The 15702-nt window shown below is 55.1% G+C and overlaps 6 protein-coding genes across 6 annotated transcripts; 3 read left to right on the top strand and 3 right to left on the bottom strand.

Annotated features, from left to right (window-relative positions):
* Nucleotides 1-410: 410 nt before the first annotated feature.
* On the top strand, nucleotides 411-4035 carry CLA4-0 (Serine/threonine-protein kinase CLA4; the record flags this gene model as incomplete). The annotated part of the gene is made up of 4 exons (XM_032034551.2): nucleotides 411-427; nucleotides 1375-3424; nucleotides 3475-3574; nucleotides 3626-4035. 4 exons carry the CDS (start codon nucleotides 411-413, stop codon nucleotides 4033-4035), a joined length of 2577 nt encoding a protein of 858 aa, XP_031886356.2.
* Nucleotides 4036-5152: 1117 nt separating this feature from the next.
* CGGC5_v001487 (Sterol uptake control protein 2) lies at nucleotides 5153-6707 on the top strand (the record flags this gene model as incomplete). The annotated part of the gene is made up of 3 exons (XM_032034550.1): nucleotides 5153-5374; nucleotides 5540-6059; nucleotides 6118-6707. The coding sequence occupies 3 exons, from the start codon at nucleotides 5153-5155 to the stop codon at nucleotides 6705-6707; spliced, it is 1332 nt and encodes a 443-aa protein (XP_031886357.1).
* A 243-nt stretch (nucleotides 6708-6950) lies between these two features.
* Nucleotides 6951-8512, bottom strand: FCK2-0 (Cytochrome P450 monooxygenase FCK2; the record flags this gene model as incomplete). Its single annotated transcript, XM_032034549.1, has 2 exons — nucleotides 6951-7543; nucleotides 7594-8512. 2 exons carry the CDS (start codon nucleotides 8510-8512, stop codon nucleotides 6951-6953), a joined length of 1512 nt encoding a protein of 503 aa, XP_031886226.1.
* A 507-nt stretch (nucleotides 8513-9019) lies between these two features.
* Nucleotides 9020-10892, top strand: CGGC5_v001485 (uncharacterized protein; the record flags this gene model as incomplete). The annotated part of the gene is made up of 6 exons (XM_066150838.1): nucleotides 9020-9102; nucleotides 9152-9180; nucleotides 9259-9668; nucleotides 9723-9987; nucleotides 10047-10786; nucleotides 10830-10892. The coding sequence occupies 6 exons, from the start codon at nucleotides 9020-9022 to the stop codon at nucleotides 10890-10892; spliced, it is 1590 nt and encodes a 529-aa protein (XP_066009797.1).
* Nucleotides 10893-11119: 227 nt separating this feature from the next.
* Nucleotides 11120-12034, bottom strand: CGGC5_v001484 (uncharacterized protein; the record flags this gene model as incomplete). Its single annotated transcript, XM_032034547.1, has 1 exon — nucleotides 11120-12034. One exon carries the CDS (start codon nucleotides 12032-12034, stop codon nucleotides 11120-11122), a length of 915 nt encoding a protein of 304 aa, XP_031886351.1.
* Nucleotides 12035-12784: 750 nt separating this feature from the next.
* On the bottom strand, nucleotides 12785-14504 carry prlL-13 (MFS transporter prlL; the record flags this gene model as incomplete). The annotated part of the gene is made up of 9 exons (XM_032034546.2): nucleotides 12785-13019; nucleotides 13071-13299; nucleotides 13372-13439; nucleotides 13499-13592; nucleotides 13641-13728; nucleotides 13788-13863; nucleotides 13935-14023; nucleotides 14083-14184; nucleotides 14256-14504. 9 exons carry the CDS (start codon nucleotides 14502-14504, stop codon nucleotides 12785-12787), a joined length of 1230 nt encoding a protein of 409 aa, XP_031886352.2.
* Between the last annotated feature and the right edge of the window lie 1198 nt (nucleotides 14505-15702).

Genomic DNA, 15702 nt, shown 5'->3' with positions numbered 1-15702 from the left:
GGTGCCCACAGCTACGCTACTCACTACTTACATGCCCCTGTTCCATTGCATTCCCCATTCTAAAGATACCTGCACAGGAGCGACAGGGGCAACAGCAGCGCAGCAGGCCAACGAAGAAGAAGAAGAAAAGAAAGAGGAACAGGTACCCAAGGATCTTGACGTCCGAACCAGGCCCAGGCCGTAACGGTAACCACTGCCCACAGCCCACAGCAGGCCAGCAGGCCCAGCATATTAGCGGAGCCCCAGGAGGCGCAAGTACAGAGTACCAGCGAGTCTACGAAACATCGCGTGTTCCATACCTTAAGCCATTGCCCGGGGGCTCGCATCCGAGGACAGCCACAGAAACAACCCGCCTCTATTAAACTGTAATCGCCTGCCATTTCCCTGCGAGGAAAGCTGGAAGAGAAGAGATGGCGACGCAGAACAGGTAAGCATCTCCCTCTTGCTTGGTTTGTTGTTGGTCTTCCGTTGCCTTCCTACCCGACCCGACCTTGCTTTGCCTTGCCTGCGTTGGACGCTGTGCATTTTGCCAACGTCGGCTCTGCACCACATTGCATCGCATCGCATCGCATCGCATTTCATCAGTCTAGTCTGTCTGTCTGTCGGGCTGTCTGTCTTCAGTCTAGGTACTGTCCGTGTTCTCTGCACTTGCACCCGCATCTTAGCACCCGCATCATCCCTTCCCCCTCCTCCGTTGCTGCTGGGCTGCATCCCATCCATCCCTAATCCCGATTCCTGCCTCTCCGCCCCCCATTCCACTACTCCCGTCCCTCCCTCTACCGCAATCGGCCGGTTCTCTCTAGGTTGGGCTTGCAGGCACCACGCATCAATCAGCAGCCAGCAACCAAGCAACAAGCAACAACCAGCCCAGGCAGAAAGCGGGCAGCAAAAAGCAGCCCAGCCCAGCCCAGCCCAGTCCTCCTAGCAGTCAGTACTGCGCCGCACAGCACACACACCAGACAGTAACAGCACACACACACACACACTGCTAGTGCCTGGGTGTCTTGCCTGTCTCTTTGCCTCCCTCCAGCAGCGAAGCGACTCGACTCGACTCCTTCAGCGAGGCTAGAAGTGGGGTTAATTTCGACTCGATCTGTCATGGCGCACCTCACCGATTGTCAACCGCCAACAGCCTGCTAATTGCGCTGTTCCCATTCCACACCTTTGCCTCTCCATATCCCAATCAAACCCCCCCTTTTGCCGTCCTTCGCTTCACCCGCTCGTCGTCGGCGGCAAAACTTCACACTACTTTGTTGTTCTTTTACTTGTCATCCTCCACAAAGTCGTTTCACCCATTCGAACACTTCCATCGCATGCAGACCGCGCCCGCCTCCGTCGTCGTCCACGCTGCGCAATCATGGCTAACGAACGCAGTGTGTACTCGTCCGGCCAGTTCATGAACCCAGGCCCGGCGCCACGACCTCCGACCGATCGACCACGTCTAAATCTCGTTCCCAACAATAATCTACCAGGCAACATGGCCAACATGGCCATCTCCCCCATCCGGAGCACCGCGACCTCGACCTACACCGGCTCCACCATCTCCCTCCCGATCGCCCGTCAACAGTCGAACCAGATGGATGGTATGGGAGGCGTTGCCGTCAAGAAGGAGGGCTGGGCCTCCGTGAAGGAGTCAAAGAACTTCATCAACCCATGGAAGCAGAAATACCTCATCCTGCGCAAAGAGTCGCTCGACTTCCACAAGGCAGAGGGTGGCAAGGTTTCCTACACCCTGTTCCTCAAGGACGTCGTCAACGTCGGCCGTGTCGAAGCCGCCGGCACCATCTTTGAGATCAAGAGAAACCCCAGCGGCTCCTCCAACAGCCCCGGTGAGGATGACGGCCAGACCAAGACGTTGCAGATTCGTGTCAAGAGCGACGACGACTTGTACGAATGGATTGATCTGATTTACGGCGCCTGCCCTGGAATGGGCGGTGTCAGCAACCCCACCAACTTCTCCCACGCTGTCCACGTTGGTTTCGATCCCCAGACCGGCGAGTTCGTCGGCCTACCGCCCGAATGGTCGAAGCTCCTCAACTCTTCCGCCATCACCAAGGAGGATTATGAGCGTAACCCTCAAGCCGTCTTCGAGGTCCTCGACTTCTACTCCGACCTGACCAAGCGCGCCGAGAACCCGCAACAATACTCCAGCCTCACCCCCACGCCCCCCGCCGCCAACCAGCAAAACAAGCAGCTTGGATATGGAGGTGGCGGTGCCGGCGTCGCGCCGCCTCGCCCTATGCCGCCCTCCCAGGCCCAGCGTCAACCCAGCTACAACACCCAGCCCTCATCACAGAACCAGCCGCGGCGGCCGTCGCCCACCGAGTCGCAGCAGCAGCGCATGCAGATGCAAGGCATGGCCTCCAACTATCAGCCCGACCCTCGCGAGGAGCAACGCCTCAAGCAGCTCGAGGCGCAGCGTGCGAGAGAACGCGAGATCGAGGAGCAGAACCGGAGGGACTTGGAGGTCTTCAACGCCTCCATTCCCAAGACCAAGACGCCCATGGCTCAGCAGGAGATTGGTGGCTACGGCGGTGGATCGTCGTCCATCCCTCAAACGGACAGATACAACCCCTCCAGGGCAGCACCCCCGGCACCGAAGCCGACACAGCAGCAGCAGATCAACGGTCTGCGTGCCCAGCGCCCGGCACCGTCGCCGCCAACTGCGGGCCAACCTGCGCGACCACCAATGCAGTCGCAACAAAGCTCCAGCTCGATGCGGGACCCCAACCAGCAGCAACGCATGCCCCGTCCAGACCAGCCCAGCCAGCAGCAGCAGCAGCAGAGGTATCCCCCCAACGGCAGCCCCCAGCAGCAGAGACAACCTCCTCAGGCCCAGGCTCAACCGCCATCTCGTCTGCCCGCTCCTGTCAAGCCCCTGAACGTCTCCAAGGCCCAGCCCGCACCCCAGAGCGATGCGGTCAAGGCCGCGGAGGCTGCCCTGACGGCCAAGCCCACCCAGCAGGAGCGCCAGAAGGACGTACGCATGTCCACCATGTCCGAAAGCGAGGTCATGGCCAAGCTCAAGGAGGCTGTCTCCAAGGACGACCCGAATCTCTCATACTCCAAGCAAAAGAAGATTGGACAAGGTGCTTCCGGTTCAGTCTACGTCGCCAAGGTCAAGGAGGGTGCTGTCTCGCCTATCGCTCGTGAGGTTCTGCGCGCCCAGGGCATCAAGGCTCAGGTCGCTATCAAGCAGATGGATCTTGCTCACCAGCCCAGAAAGGAGTTGATCGTGAACGAGATCATGGTCATGAAGGACAGCAGACACCGCAACATTGTCAACTTCCTCGACGCCTTCCTGCGCAACAACAACGCCGAGCTCTGGGTCGTCATGGAGTACATGGAGGGTGGTGCTTTGACGGACGTGATCGACAACAACCCCAGCATTACGGAAGAGCAAATTTCCACCATTTGCTTGGAGGTGAGCACAGTCAACACACGCAGATCGTACGTGGTTACTAACTAAAGCAGACTTGCCGCGGCTTGCAACATCTTCACTCCCAGAACATTATCCACCGTGACATCAAGAGTGACAACGTCCTCTTGGACGCACGTGGAAACGTCAAGATCAGTATGTACCCCGAACCAAGGCCCACATACATTTTGCTAACGAACCCCGTAGCCGATTTTGGTTTCTGCGCCAAGCTCACCGAGACCAAGTCGAAGCGCGCGACCATGGTGGGAACACCCTACTGGATGGCGCCCGAGGTTGTCAAGCAGAAGGAGTACGGCCCCAAGGTCGATATCTGGTCGCTGGGTATCATGGCTATTGAGATGATCGAATCCGAGCCGCCCTACCTGAACGAGGAGCCCCTCAAGGCTCTGTACCTCATTGCCACCAACGGCACGCCACGCCTCAAGAAGCCCGAGAAGCTGAGCAAGGAGCTCAAGGCTTTCTTGTCGGTCTGCTTGTGCGTAGACGTCAAGAGCAGAGCGTCCGCGGACGAGCTTCTAGCCCACGACTTCCTCAAGCACGGATGCCCGCTCGGCAGCCTTTCCGAGCTTCTCGCATTCAAGAAGCATGCCAAATAAACTGGTGTGCACTTCGGGTTGAATAGGCTCACTGAGATGCCGTTGCATCAGCAGTGACAAGCGGCGTTTACGGAAGTGGTGATTTCGTGCAATCACACCTGGGACAGAAAAACAAAAGAAGACCCGACCTGCGCGCCCCTGCACGAAGCTCCCTCTCACCCATTCACTACGACGACGTACTCATGAATCTCTCCATTTGAATCGACGCGGATATCCTTGACACCCTTCTGACTCACGCGGGACGACAAAATGTTTCGTTCATCCCATCATCATGGCGGCATGGGATTTTTTGCTAATGGTCTCGGTCACATTGCATAGTTGTTTAGTCACTGAGGAGGGAGAGCGGTAATTTAGAGGGAACGAATGACCCGTGACATCTGTGGTTCCATTGAGCGGAAAGGAGCAAGGCAGTCGAGAAGGAGGGCGAGCGCGATGTTTTCGTGCCTCAGAGAAGCAATACCACAAGTAGAGGGGCCAAACAGCGCTGATAGATAGTCTCAATGGAAAGAGGATCAACGGACAAAATCTCGGGCTGAGTTACCAATCATTTCAGATGACTTTCATGCTACCTGTTCAAGCAAGACTCAATCCGGCGAGTGTGAGGCGTTGGACGAAGTCAAATGCCGGAGCGGAGGTGAGTTTCTTTTTATGTCGCAACCTTCATTCTGTAATAGCGCGTCGACTGACAGATGTGTATGGCTGGAGCGAAGAAGCTCTCAGCCGGCCCCCAACTCCAGCTTTAAGGTATGGTGTCAACTACCTAGAGGACCGCTCGGCCCCTGCCCTTCCCCTCTTATGAAACCCCGCTGGCCTCGTATTCGCATTGCCTCGTAGTGCAATATCCGAGAAAAACGAGGCCGCCGCCAACCACGTACCGTGAACGTTTCCTTCTCTGCAACTCAACGCCCACCCCCAGCGCGCGCCAGTTATTTTTTTTCCTGGTCCTCCTGCTTACCGCGCCGGTTGCCGAATGCGCGCCGGTCGTCGTCATTTTCTGGATTTACTACTGCAACTACAAGGCCCGATCGGATCCGCCGCTAGCGACATCAACGAGTGAGCGTGTGTGTGATCGCGGGCCCCCGTCTTGGCTGCCGTGCCGTGCCTCCATCCCACCGGAATGGACAGCCCAATGGATGGGTCCGGAGGGTCGTCTTCGGCGCCGGACTCGACGCCGACGGCGACGGCCACTACGCCCGGCGCTGCTGCGACGATGGGCGCGGGAGGCACCGTGGTCGCGTCGTCGACGGCGGCGAATGCGAATACGACGCCCGTGGTCTCGAGACGCTCACATCCAAAATCGAGGACGGGCTGTAGGACGTGTAAGAATCGAAAAATCAAGGTGGGTGTTTTTTTGTTTGTGATGAAAAAAATGATATGTGAGACCTCTCACTCATGTCGCAAGTTCCTCTGGTCGGTCTCATTCACTCATGAGGAGTGTGTGGAACGGCCGAACTGTCTCCCATCATTGTGACACAAATCCCATACTGACACACTCTCATTTTAGTGCGATGAGCATAAACCATCCTGTAGGAACTGCATCAAGCACGCAGTCCCGTGCGACTTTCTCCAGTCCCAACGGCAGTCTTCCGCGTCATCGCTCCCGAGGTCGCCGGGGGGCACCGAGTCTCAGGGTCCGAGTAACGGCACCCACGGCGGTTCAATCCCGGGCTTTGGCGGAGGCGGAGGCGTCGACGACCTGTCGCTGAATCTCATCGACCTCGAGCTGATGCACAACTTCACCACCTTCGCCTACACGACGTTGTCGACCGACCCCGTCGTCCGGCAGATGTGGAAGGTCCCCGTCGTGCGGCTGGCCCTCGAGTGCGACTACGTCATGCGCGCCTTGCTCTCCGTGTCGGCGCTTCACCTGGCCCATCACAGGCCCGAACGGAGAGACTTCTTCATCAGCAGGGCGCTCACCTATCACCAGATGGCCAGCCGGACGGCCATGGGCCTGATGGGAGCTCTGGACGGCGAGAACTGCGAGAAGCTGTATCTCTTTTCCGTGCTTACCATCTTCTTCGGTACGCTTCCCCTTTACGTCTCATTGCTGCTGAGTCAAAGTCCTGACCATTTCTCCAGCCCTGGCCTGTCCCCGGAAATCCTCCGACTCCCTGATCATGGGCGAGTCCTCCTTCCCAGACTGGCTGTTCCTCCTCCGCGGCACGCGGGGCCTGCTCAAGATCCTCGACCCGCGCGCCTACACCGGGCCGCTGCTGCCCATGTTCACCCACGGGCGCGAGCGCTACATGCACACGCGCGACGAGTCCAAGATCCAGTCGGACCTGCTGGCGGACCTGCAGCGCCTCGTGAACAAGACGTGCGCGAACCCGGAGCTGCTGCCCGTGTACAACCACGCCATCGACGAGCTGCGGCGCACGCTGAGCGTGTTCCTGTGGGACGGCGGCCGCGGCATGGACATCACCGACGCCTTCGTCTGGAAGTACCTCATGGCCGAGGACTTTCTGCCGCTGCTCAAGAGCCCCGGCGCGACGCAGGAGGCCGTGGCCATCTTTTCGCACTTTTGCATCCTGCTCAAGAGGCTGGAGAACGAGTGGTGGCTGCAGGGATGGGCTACGCATCTGATATCGAGGGCGTGGACGTTGTTGGACCAGGATCATCGGCTTTGGATCCAGTGGCCGATTGAGGAGCTTGGGTGGGTGCCGCCTTAAGGGGGGCTGGCCGGTGTTTTCTTTTCGTTGACGGGATGTGAGGGTTTTGTATAATAATCGGCAGTTAGCTAGCCCAGAGATACCTCGGGCTTGCTTTGTTACGGCATTGGAGCATTTTCTTAAGAATTTCTCAGATTTCATTTCCATTGTTCTATATAGTTTGGCATATCACAATTGAACCTATCTTGTCCATGGGGCTCGCTCCCTTCACCGCGCCGTGCCGTTGTCTACTCAGAAGCATCCTCACACATGTCGTCTCTGGATGCGCAAACGCATAGGGCCCGGCCAAAGATTGAACGCCTCCTCGTGAGCCAGCTCAAACCCCTCATCGTCAAAGCCAAAGTCATACCGCCGCACCAAGCTAGCCAGGAGCATCATCTGCTCGATGTAGGTAATGTTCCTCCCAATGCAGCCGCGAGCGCCCGCGCTGAACGGGATGAAGGAAGCCTGCGCGTCCTTGGCCTTCTCAGACAGCCACCGCTCGGGCGCGTACCTCTCAGGCTCGGGGAAGAACGCCGGGTTCCTGTGGGCCGTGTATATAGGGACCGCGACGATGGTGCCTCCTGCGATCCAGTGACCGTCGATCTCGTAACCCTCTGGGGGCGTAACGCGATGGAGCCCCGTACAGACGGGAGGGAAGAGGCGCAGGGACTCGTCGAGGCAGGCGCGGAGATAGGGCAGGTTCTTGACGCTGGCGTAGGTTGCGACGCCGTCGGTGTCTATGGCGGCGTGGAGGTCGACCTCCTCCCGGAGCCGTCTGAACATGTCTGGGTTCTTGAGGAGAAAGTACATGACGTGGGTCAAGGCTATCGCCGTGGTGTCTGAGCCTGCGTCCACTGGTGGATTGTCAGCATGCTGGAGAGGTGGCTTGGGTGAGTCTGCTCACGGAGTGTACTCATCTGTCCCTGGATCGCGGCGAATTGCAGGTTGCGTGCTTGACCAGCCTTGTCTTGGAAGAGGCAGCTGGCTAGATCATCCAGCTCTTCTCCTGCCTCATGTTTGCGTACTCGCTCCTTGACTAGACATTCTAGCAAGTCGTTAAAGTCCTCGCCGAGCTGGCGACCAGTGCTGAAAAGCGCCGAGATGCTCTCCAACACGGGCTTCACACGCCGACACCAAGGCGACCAGACAATCATCGACAAAGCCCTCCTCGGCGCATGGAGGCCCTCGATGAACGGCACAGTCTTTTCATCCCCATCGGATGTCGTGATACGCACCAGATCGTCCCCCCTCTCAAGACAGCCCAGCCGCTGGCTCAGCGCAATGTCCACGATGGCCTCGACGGTAAACAGATTAGCCCACTTGCGAAAGTCCACCACAGCGGGCCCCTCCCCGGCACAGGCGTGGTCGAACTTCTGCGTCAGCCGCCGCACTTTGTCCGCGACCTTGAACTCCCACTGCTCGAGGTTGCGTGTGGCGAAGGCGTTGGACAGGATGCGGCGCTTGGCGGCGTGGTCCTGCTTGTCGATGACCTCGATCAGGCCGGCGTGGGGCGTGAGAGTGTTCTCGTAGGAGCCGCCCTTGGCGCAAGGGGTCGCGTGGCCGTAGATGGCCCGGATTGCGCCGGGCGAGGAGAAGGAGATGGTGTTGGGGCCGAGTCTGAGGACCGGGTATTGTTGGTGGGCACGGTGGACTTCTTTGGAGCGGAAGCCGCGGTAGCGGAGGATCATGAAGGGGATGTTGGATATGCCGGAGAAGTATGTAGCGTTTGGAAACCGACGGAGGCGCTTTTTGTCCCGGAGGTATGTTATCAGGGGCTCGAGGACGAGGAGGATGAGGGTGAGGGATAGAAGTAATGCGATCATGGCGTCGGTCTTTACGGGCGTGTCTTAGATGAGAAGTTGATACTGACAATCAGAAAAGACATCATGCTCGCCAGCTAACTTTTGTCCTTTATATCCTTCCTGGCCTTTTCGACCTTGGCCTCTCTTCCTTTGGGAAAGCCCATCATCATCGTGACGAAAATGGTCTTTGCATGGCGCATACCTGATTTAGAAAACGAGCCCGCAGACTGCTCGTGACCTTTTCACATCATCAAATCATCCCTCTGATTCCGATGGAGGAACTTTACCTTCTTAAACAACTGCAACTCATGCACGTCGGACGGAGCGATGTACTACATCAGGAAACTGTTGATCGCGTGGCGCTGGTTGGGGTATTACCGCATTTGGAAGATCCGCCCGCCTTCCCCAAATCGCAATTCTTTCCATTACCCATAAAAGCAAGGAGCCCCGACTTATCCAACGGTCTCTACCCCAGACTTTCCATCATCATCCCCCCCGCGTTGCCCTCGGTCTCGATCTAACTTCGGCATGGTCATCATCAAACAGTTCAACCCCGCGCCCGGGGGAGAGAAGACCCATGCTTCGAGGTTACGCATGTCATCCCGAGCGTGGTGAGTTGGCCTCGGCGGCACTTACACGCCCCTCTGACTGGTTGCATAGCCATAGATGCCGTACACTCCACAAGAAATGTGAGCTTGTCCCCATGTCTCAGAACTATAGCCGCACTCTTATTCATTGGGTATGACATGAATGCTGACTATGCGTAGGTAACATTCGGAGCAGGGGCCAGACATGCTCAAACTGCGAAGCCGGGGGCGCTTCCTGTAAGGGCGGTGGAACTAGCGAGCTTCAAATCCGATTCAGCGGGTTGAGTCATCCTGTAGAAGTCGCAGACGCAAGTCCCTTGTCCAAAACACGGTCTAGAACACGGGGAGATCGAAGGAGATCGAACAGACCGCTGCTTGCCGCCACTGATAGCGAGGGCAGTTGTGATGTTGTTGACGCCCCATGGCAACCTGCATCTGAGGCGCCTCCTCTCATTGAACAGGAAGCGTCAGGCTCTACTCACACCCTTGATGTCAATGACAGTTCCGCCCAGGCTTCACTTCACCCGCAGCCATTGCTTTCACACGAGGCCAAACTTGTCAAACACTTCTTCACTACATTGATACCCTGGGTAGGCGCAAATTCCAGTTGGAGGAAGTCAACAGAGCCTTCTGACATTACGTAGTTTGACTACTGCTGGCCCAGTGGACCTTTTGGGTCTTACATCAAGTCGACTTTGCGCCAGGATCCGGGGATACTGTATGCTGTCCTGGCCGTCTCGGCGAGATACCTCGAGGCAGTCCGCTCAGAGGAATGGGACTCCAATGAATACGAGCGGAAGTGCCTCGGCATCTTAATTCCGATGTTGAACGACAAGAACGTGGCGGAACCGCAAGAAGACGGGGTTCTCGTGTCCGCGTTGCTCCTGAGGCTCCTGGACGAGATGACCGGTCAGTCCAATCCAAAAATGAAACGGTACTTTTCTGACTTTTTGGGGAAAATATGCCAGACCCATCCGATAGCCAGTTGGTCATCAGACATACGGTCTCAGCGCCTGTTCTCCTGCGTATGAGGCAACACAACTTACAGCCGACGGAGCTGAGCAACGCCGCAATGGCCATCGTCCTAAGGCAGGAGATCTTTGTCGCGAACATGGTCAAACGTCCCGTTGAGCTCCTGGGCGAGGACTGCGGAATCGATGGCGGCCTAGGCCCAGCATCTGATGTGATATGGGCGCATCGCATGACGGCGCACGCAGCACGCGTCACCAACTTCGCATATGGCAACGAGCGACGTACTACAGATCTCTGGGATCATCTTTGGGGGTACCTGGACAGTTGGGACCAAGCAAAGCCTTCTTCCTTCGAACCTCTCAACGAGATTCACGACATCGGACTAAAGGATCGTGCCTCAATATTCCCAAGCATCTACTATATTCACGACCGCGCGGTGAGCGGCCGACAGTACCTGGAGATTTGCAAGATCATCCTCCTGGCGCATGATCCTTGCACGCCGAGTCTGGGCCTGGGGCGAGCAAGCTATGTCAAGGCGCAGGAGGAAAAGATTAGGGAATCGGTCCGTATCATCTGCGGAATCTGGATGTCGAACGAGGAGCATGTTCCGGCGCGGGTGTTGGTGGGCCTGGCAATTGGTATCGCGGGCGAGCTTTTCACGGATCCAGACGAGACCAGGAAGCTGTACAAAATAGTCTTGGAAGCTGAGAGGCACGTCGGATGGCCGTGTCTCAAGGTCAGCCCCAGCTTGCAAGCCTTTTGGGGCTTGCACGATGCAGACATTGCTCGTTGAGGCCGACGTCAACATTGAGGCGTACGTTCAAGCCGGCGTCAAGTCCTAAGAACACAGACATGAGCGTTCCTGGCAGTTAAGTTTCAATTGACAGACAAGTTCAATGGACTTTGATTTGATGATTGTTGTCTCAAACGAGTGACCCTAGGCTGAGAGAAAATGAGCTCCGAGGGAAGTCATTCTAAGAAAATGGAAAACCCAAAATCTACCCCAGATCTGGAATCGGCAACAAGAAAGTACCAGAGCGAACTGTCTGAACAGAAACGCGCTAACACCTTAAGACTTCTGCTTTTCCAGCCAGATCGTAGACTCAATGCCCGTAGAGCCCAACGGGCGCTTCGCATCACCACCAGGGGCATCGCCCTTGACGACAAGAACAAGATCGGAGAAACCAATTCCCCTCTCCTGCATGCGCCTGATGTCTTTCTCACTCTCAGCAGCGCGCACTACCACCGTGGATCGGGAAGATTCCTGCGGCACGCCGGTGTCGAAGGTGTACGAGCTCTTTCCGGCGGCAGGCTCGAACTTGGAGCCGAGAATCTTGGAGTAGACACGAGCGTACTCGGTCAGCAGGTGCTTGGGCACGAGGACCTCGCAGGCCGCAATGCCAGTGGCACCGCAAGGGTGTGTCGTCTTCTTCTCGTCCTCATTTGGAACCCTTCCAGCTCGCGGGGTGACGTCGTGGCAGAAGAACGGGACGTCGATTCTGCCGTCGGCGAAGAGCTCTTGACCGGGCGTCTTGTCGCCTTGGGAGAACTCCGGCCGCGTGACCTTCCAGCTGATCTCCACGCCATCAGCTTTTTTGCGTGAGCCCGCAATTGGTTTGCCGAATTTGATACCGAGACTGGCGTCTTTGTCAGGCCCTTCGGACAATCGTTCGTTGACCGTCCCCACCGATTCCTCTGCGGAGTGGGTTGTATCGGTGATGGCGAAGTCGATCAGCCCCGGGGATTTAGGACCCCAAAATCTCATGGGCAACTCCTCATCATCGAGGGCCGGTGGCTTATCGTACCAGCTGAAGAACTCAAGGTAGGTGCCATCGGCGAAGATTACCAATTTGTTGCGAGATGGTTGGCCATCGTGGTAGCCCCCAGGGGTGACGGTGAAATTGTCAGTGACCCAGGCTGGGAGATTCTCAAAAAAGGGAGTGTCGACTAAGAGAACGATATGGTCTTGTTGCGTGGAAGTCATGGTGCTGGGTTTTGGTTGTGGTTGATTGCGGAGGTTACATATCCCCTCACTTCCAGGTTGTGCTCTCAAAAGTGGCTAGGGACCATGCATGACATGTGGGGTAGATGATCTACCACCCCCCTTGGCTAGTTACATACTAAATTGAGACGTAGAATTAAACTACCACATGAGAAGACCTTGAGTACTTGATTGGGAAGTTGTGATGGCTTCACTTTCCTCACCACATAACCAAGTGGCATAGTACCGTACTACCGTACATGTACAGTGCTTGCTAGTGTCGATTAAGTGAACTGAGACTAGGATGTACCCACGAGAGGATCAAGCTGCGTCTCTCTTCAGATCATTATCAGTCACGTCGTCGAGAACGGCCTGGTTTTGAAGCTTTGCTTGCAGTCTGGCAAGCTTGTGCCTCCTTGTATCTCTCTCCGTTTGACGCGTGACCCACCAAGTATAGCCATTTGTCAACCCGCAAAGACTTACAAGTCCCATGGCAAGCCCAAATGGCAGCTGATACCGCGGTTCATAGACATCTTGGAACATCTGCGGCCCAATAGCATCACCAATCTGTCCATAACTGTTCACGAAACCGATAGCAAATGCAGAACCCGTTGCTCCGTTCACAGTTTGAGAACGCCACGACCACATCATACTGTCCCAACTCAGAGTGAGCAAGATGATCTTATAGATTTATTGGCAGACGACCGCTAGAGAGGGCCGCTCACAATGGGAGTGGAGAAGGTTACTAGGTACTTACGGAAACCAGGCGATAGAGAATGCATTCCCAATAATCATAGCAATGTAGACACCAATGTCGTGAGGATAGGCAACCAAAACGGAATAGCAAGCCACAGTGATGACGCAACTGGAAATCGGAAATAGAGGGACGGGGATTCTTGCTTTGTTGGATGCCCATCCGGAGCCCAGAAGGAGGGCAATCGTAACGACTGACATGGGTATGTTGAGAATCTGGGCAGTAGCAATACCACTATTTCTCTACCGTTAGTATCAAGAGCGTAAGTTGGGTCAGCTGTCTCACCTGAAACCCATGTTGGAAATGATGGTTGGCTGGTAGAACTTGACACCACTGCTTCCGGTGGTCATTAGAGCCCAGCTGAGCGTGAAAAGCCACAGTTTTCTGTCGCGGAGCGTTGTGAGAATCTCCTTGAAGACGAAATTCTTTTCGACAGCCCTTGGAGAGTTTTGGGGTAGTCGTGCTTGTAGGAAAGCCTTTTCTGTCGGTGACAACCACTTAGTTGTCGCAGGAACTTTGTTCGAGTCAGTCCAAGATACGCAGTGGTGGTTTGGTTGCAGGTGATGCCAATCACCGCTTAACATACAATCAGGCAGGAAGAACCAGACCACAAACGCAAGCACGATGGTCAGAGCTCCCTCTACTATGAATAGCCTGTCAAATTGAAGTCAGCAGATTGAGCGAGTGAACCAGGTTGCAGAATGATTTCCTACCATTGCCAACCAGAAATGTTGTGAGCTCCCGAGACGAGGTGGAAAGCGTATGCAAGAATTCCTCCAATTATACCTGCGACATTTCCGACAGTAACTTTCGATAATCAGCGCTGGCAATACAAGGGGAAAGGGTGAGGCTAACAGATCCAGACGAGCCTGACGGCTATCTCATCAGGACGATACCAGTAGGTGAGCTGGAGGATGATAGCGGGAAACATCCCTGCCTCTGCCTAGAACATACTTAGACATGAATGCAAGCATTTCAGTTTTGTCATCTCTCAGAGCTTACCAGTCCAAGTAAGAAACGCACGGTGTAGAGCCCTGCGAGGTTGGTCACTGCGGAGGTGCAAGCCGTGATAAGGCCCCTGAAAATCAGAGATCATACCGTCAGCTACGCCAGACAACAAAAGGTTGCTGTTCGTTTACAACTACTCACCAGGTTATCATAATTCTTGACTGCCACCGGGAAGGACTGATTCTTTTCAAGACCAAGTTTGACGGAATCTCTGCTAAAATGTAAGGGACCTATCTCGCCAACGTCAGCTTAAGTCGACACCCACCCTTCTTTCGGGGGCGTCACTGACGGTATACAGGATGGTAATCATGCCGAATTGGTCGGAGGTGATTCCAAGTTGTGTCAATATGTTTTCATTCGTTCCCTTATTCATAATGCGAGCATTGGAGGCCTATGCGAAACTTCCAAGTCAGAACAAACCAATCATGTTGTGAGTTGACCAAAGAAACGCCGAGGACTTACATTGTTTTCATCAATCTTCTTCATCAAATACAGCATTGACAGAAGAGGTAACAATCGCCAGTCGACTTTGCGGATCAACTTCCGTTCCTCTGCCGCAGTCAGTGCCGTCAGAGCAGTCTCTCGGCTGATCTCCTCATCCGCTCCCAAGGCATTCGAGACTTCCTCCCCACGGATGGCTGTTCTGAATTTGAGATGGAAAGACGGTGTCTCATCCACCGACAGCGCCGAGATTTCCTGAGTTCGCGACATGACGAAGCCTGAGTGGTCATCCCCCTCGACTACAGCAGATATGAGGAATGGCGAAGGTGGAGCTTATGCGTAAGGAGAGGTAGCGATGGCAATGCCTGTGATGAAGAAACCTCATACATGATGAGGTTAGCCGAATATAAACAGGAAAAATAGCATGCCATTGCCATCAACACAGTTGAGTATCGATAGGCTGTGGCGAGTCACGCCATCATGAAGAAGAAGCACGCGCTCAGTAATTTCATTGAATGATCGCGTTGAGAATCCTAGAGTCAGAGTTTTCAAGAGGGGATTGGCTTGAACGTTCGTGAACTCATCAAGTGGGCTGTATCACGGTGCTGCATTGGAAAGGCGTCACACGGGTTGTGGGGGGTCGTCTGCCATGCAGCTCTTCCATGTCAATTACCAAGCCGCGACAAACATCGAATCCGTTCGGATTTAGCTCTTTGTAACGGAGCTTCAAGTTGACGGATAACCAGGCCCGTAGCAGAGGGCCCATCTTTATCGACACCTTTTGCGAATGATGTTTACTGCGTCGCGATGCCCATGTCTGCGGATGCCGTTGAATGGATTCCTTAGAGCACGCAACCTGCAGGGCGAATAACGTTTGATTGATTCATCCTTACTATCTTGTAGATAAAGGCTGCGCTACGCTGACCCTGGCCATGTCAGGAAGTCACTGGCAAGTAGGATGGCTGTAGACCTTAGAGTCTTGGCACATAGCCGTAGGTGGGTGCTGTGACAGGTTAACACCGAAATGCTTGGGGTTTCTGCAAGTTCAAGTATATCTAGGACAACTGGCTGCAAAGAAAAAAAAGGACGAGAAACACGCATGGAAGACAACACATAGTAGTAGAGGTAGTGCACAGCATGGAGAAAACGAACTTCAACGTCGGAATCTTTCATACGAGCAACGCCAAATCTCACGATCGCCGCCAAGTCTTCCTTATGTTCTTCAGTACCACCGTCGGGAAAACATACCCTTGTTACGAGAATTGCTTGGGGCCAGTAAACCCGCTTTTTTTATATCCATGCAGTCATCTTTCAAAGATACGCTATCTTCTCTTGTAAAGACTATCAAAGGATATGCAGGTCTGTACAACCCTGTACCAACCATATGCTTGGCACATCCACAACCAACCATATCATGTTTCTACGTTAACATGAAATGTAGCCCTGCTCTACTGCCCCATACTTCTCC

Source organism: Colletotrichum fructicola (genome assembly GCF_000319635.2).
Source record: "Colletotrichum fructicola Nara gc5 chromosome Unknown KSG_Nara_v1_contig01, whole genome shotgun sequence".
Taxonomy (NCBI): domain Eukaryota; kingdom Fungi; phylum Ascomycota; class Sordariomycetes; order Glomerellales; family Glomerellaceae; genus Colletotrichum; species Colletotrichum fructicola.
This window is presented reverse-complemented; position numbering and strand designations above follow the sequence as displayed.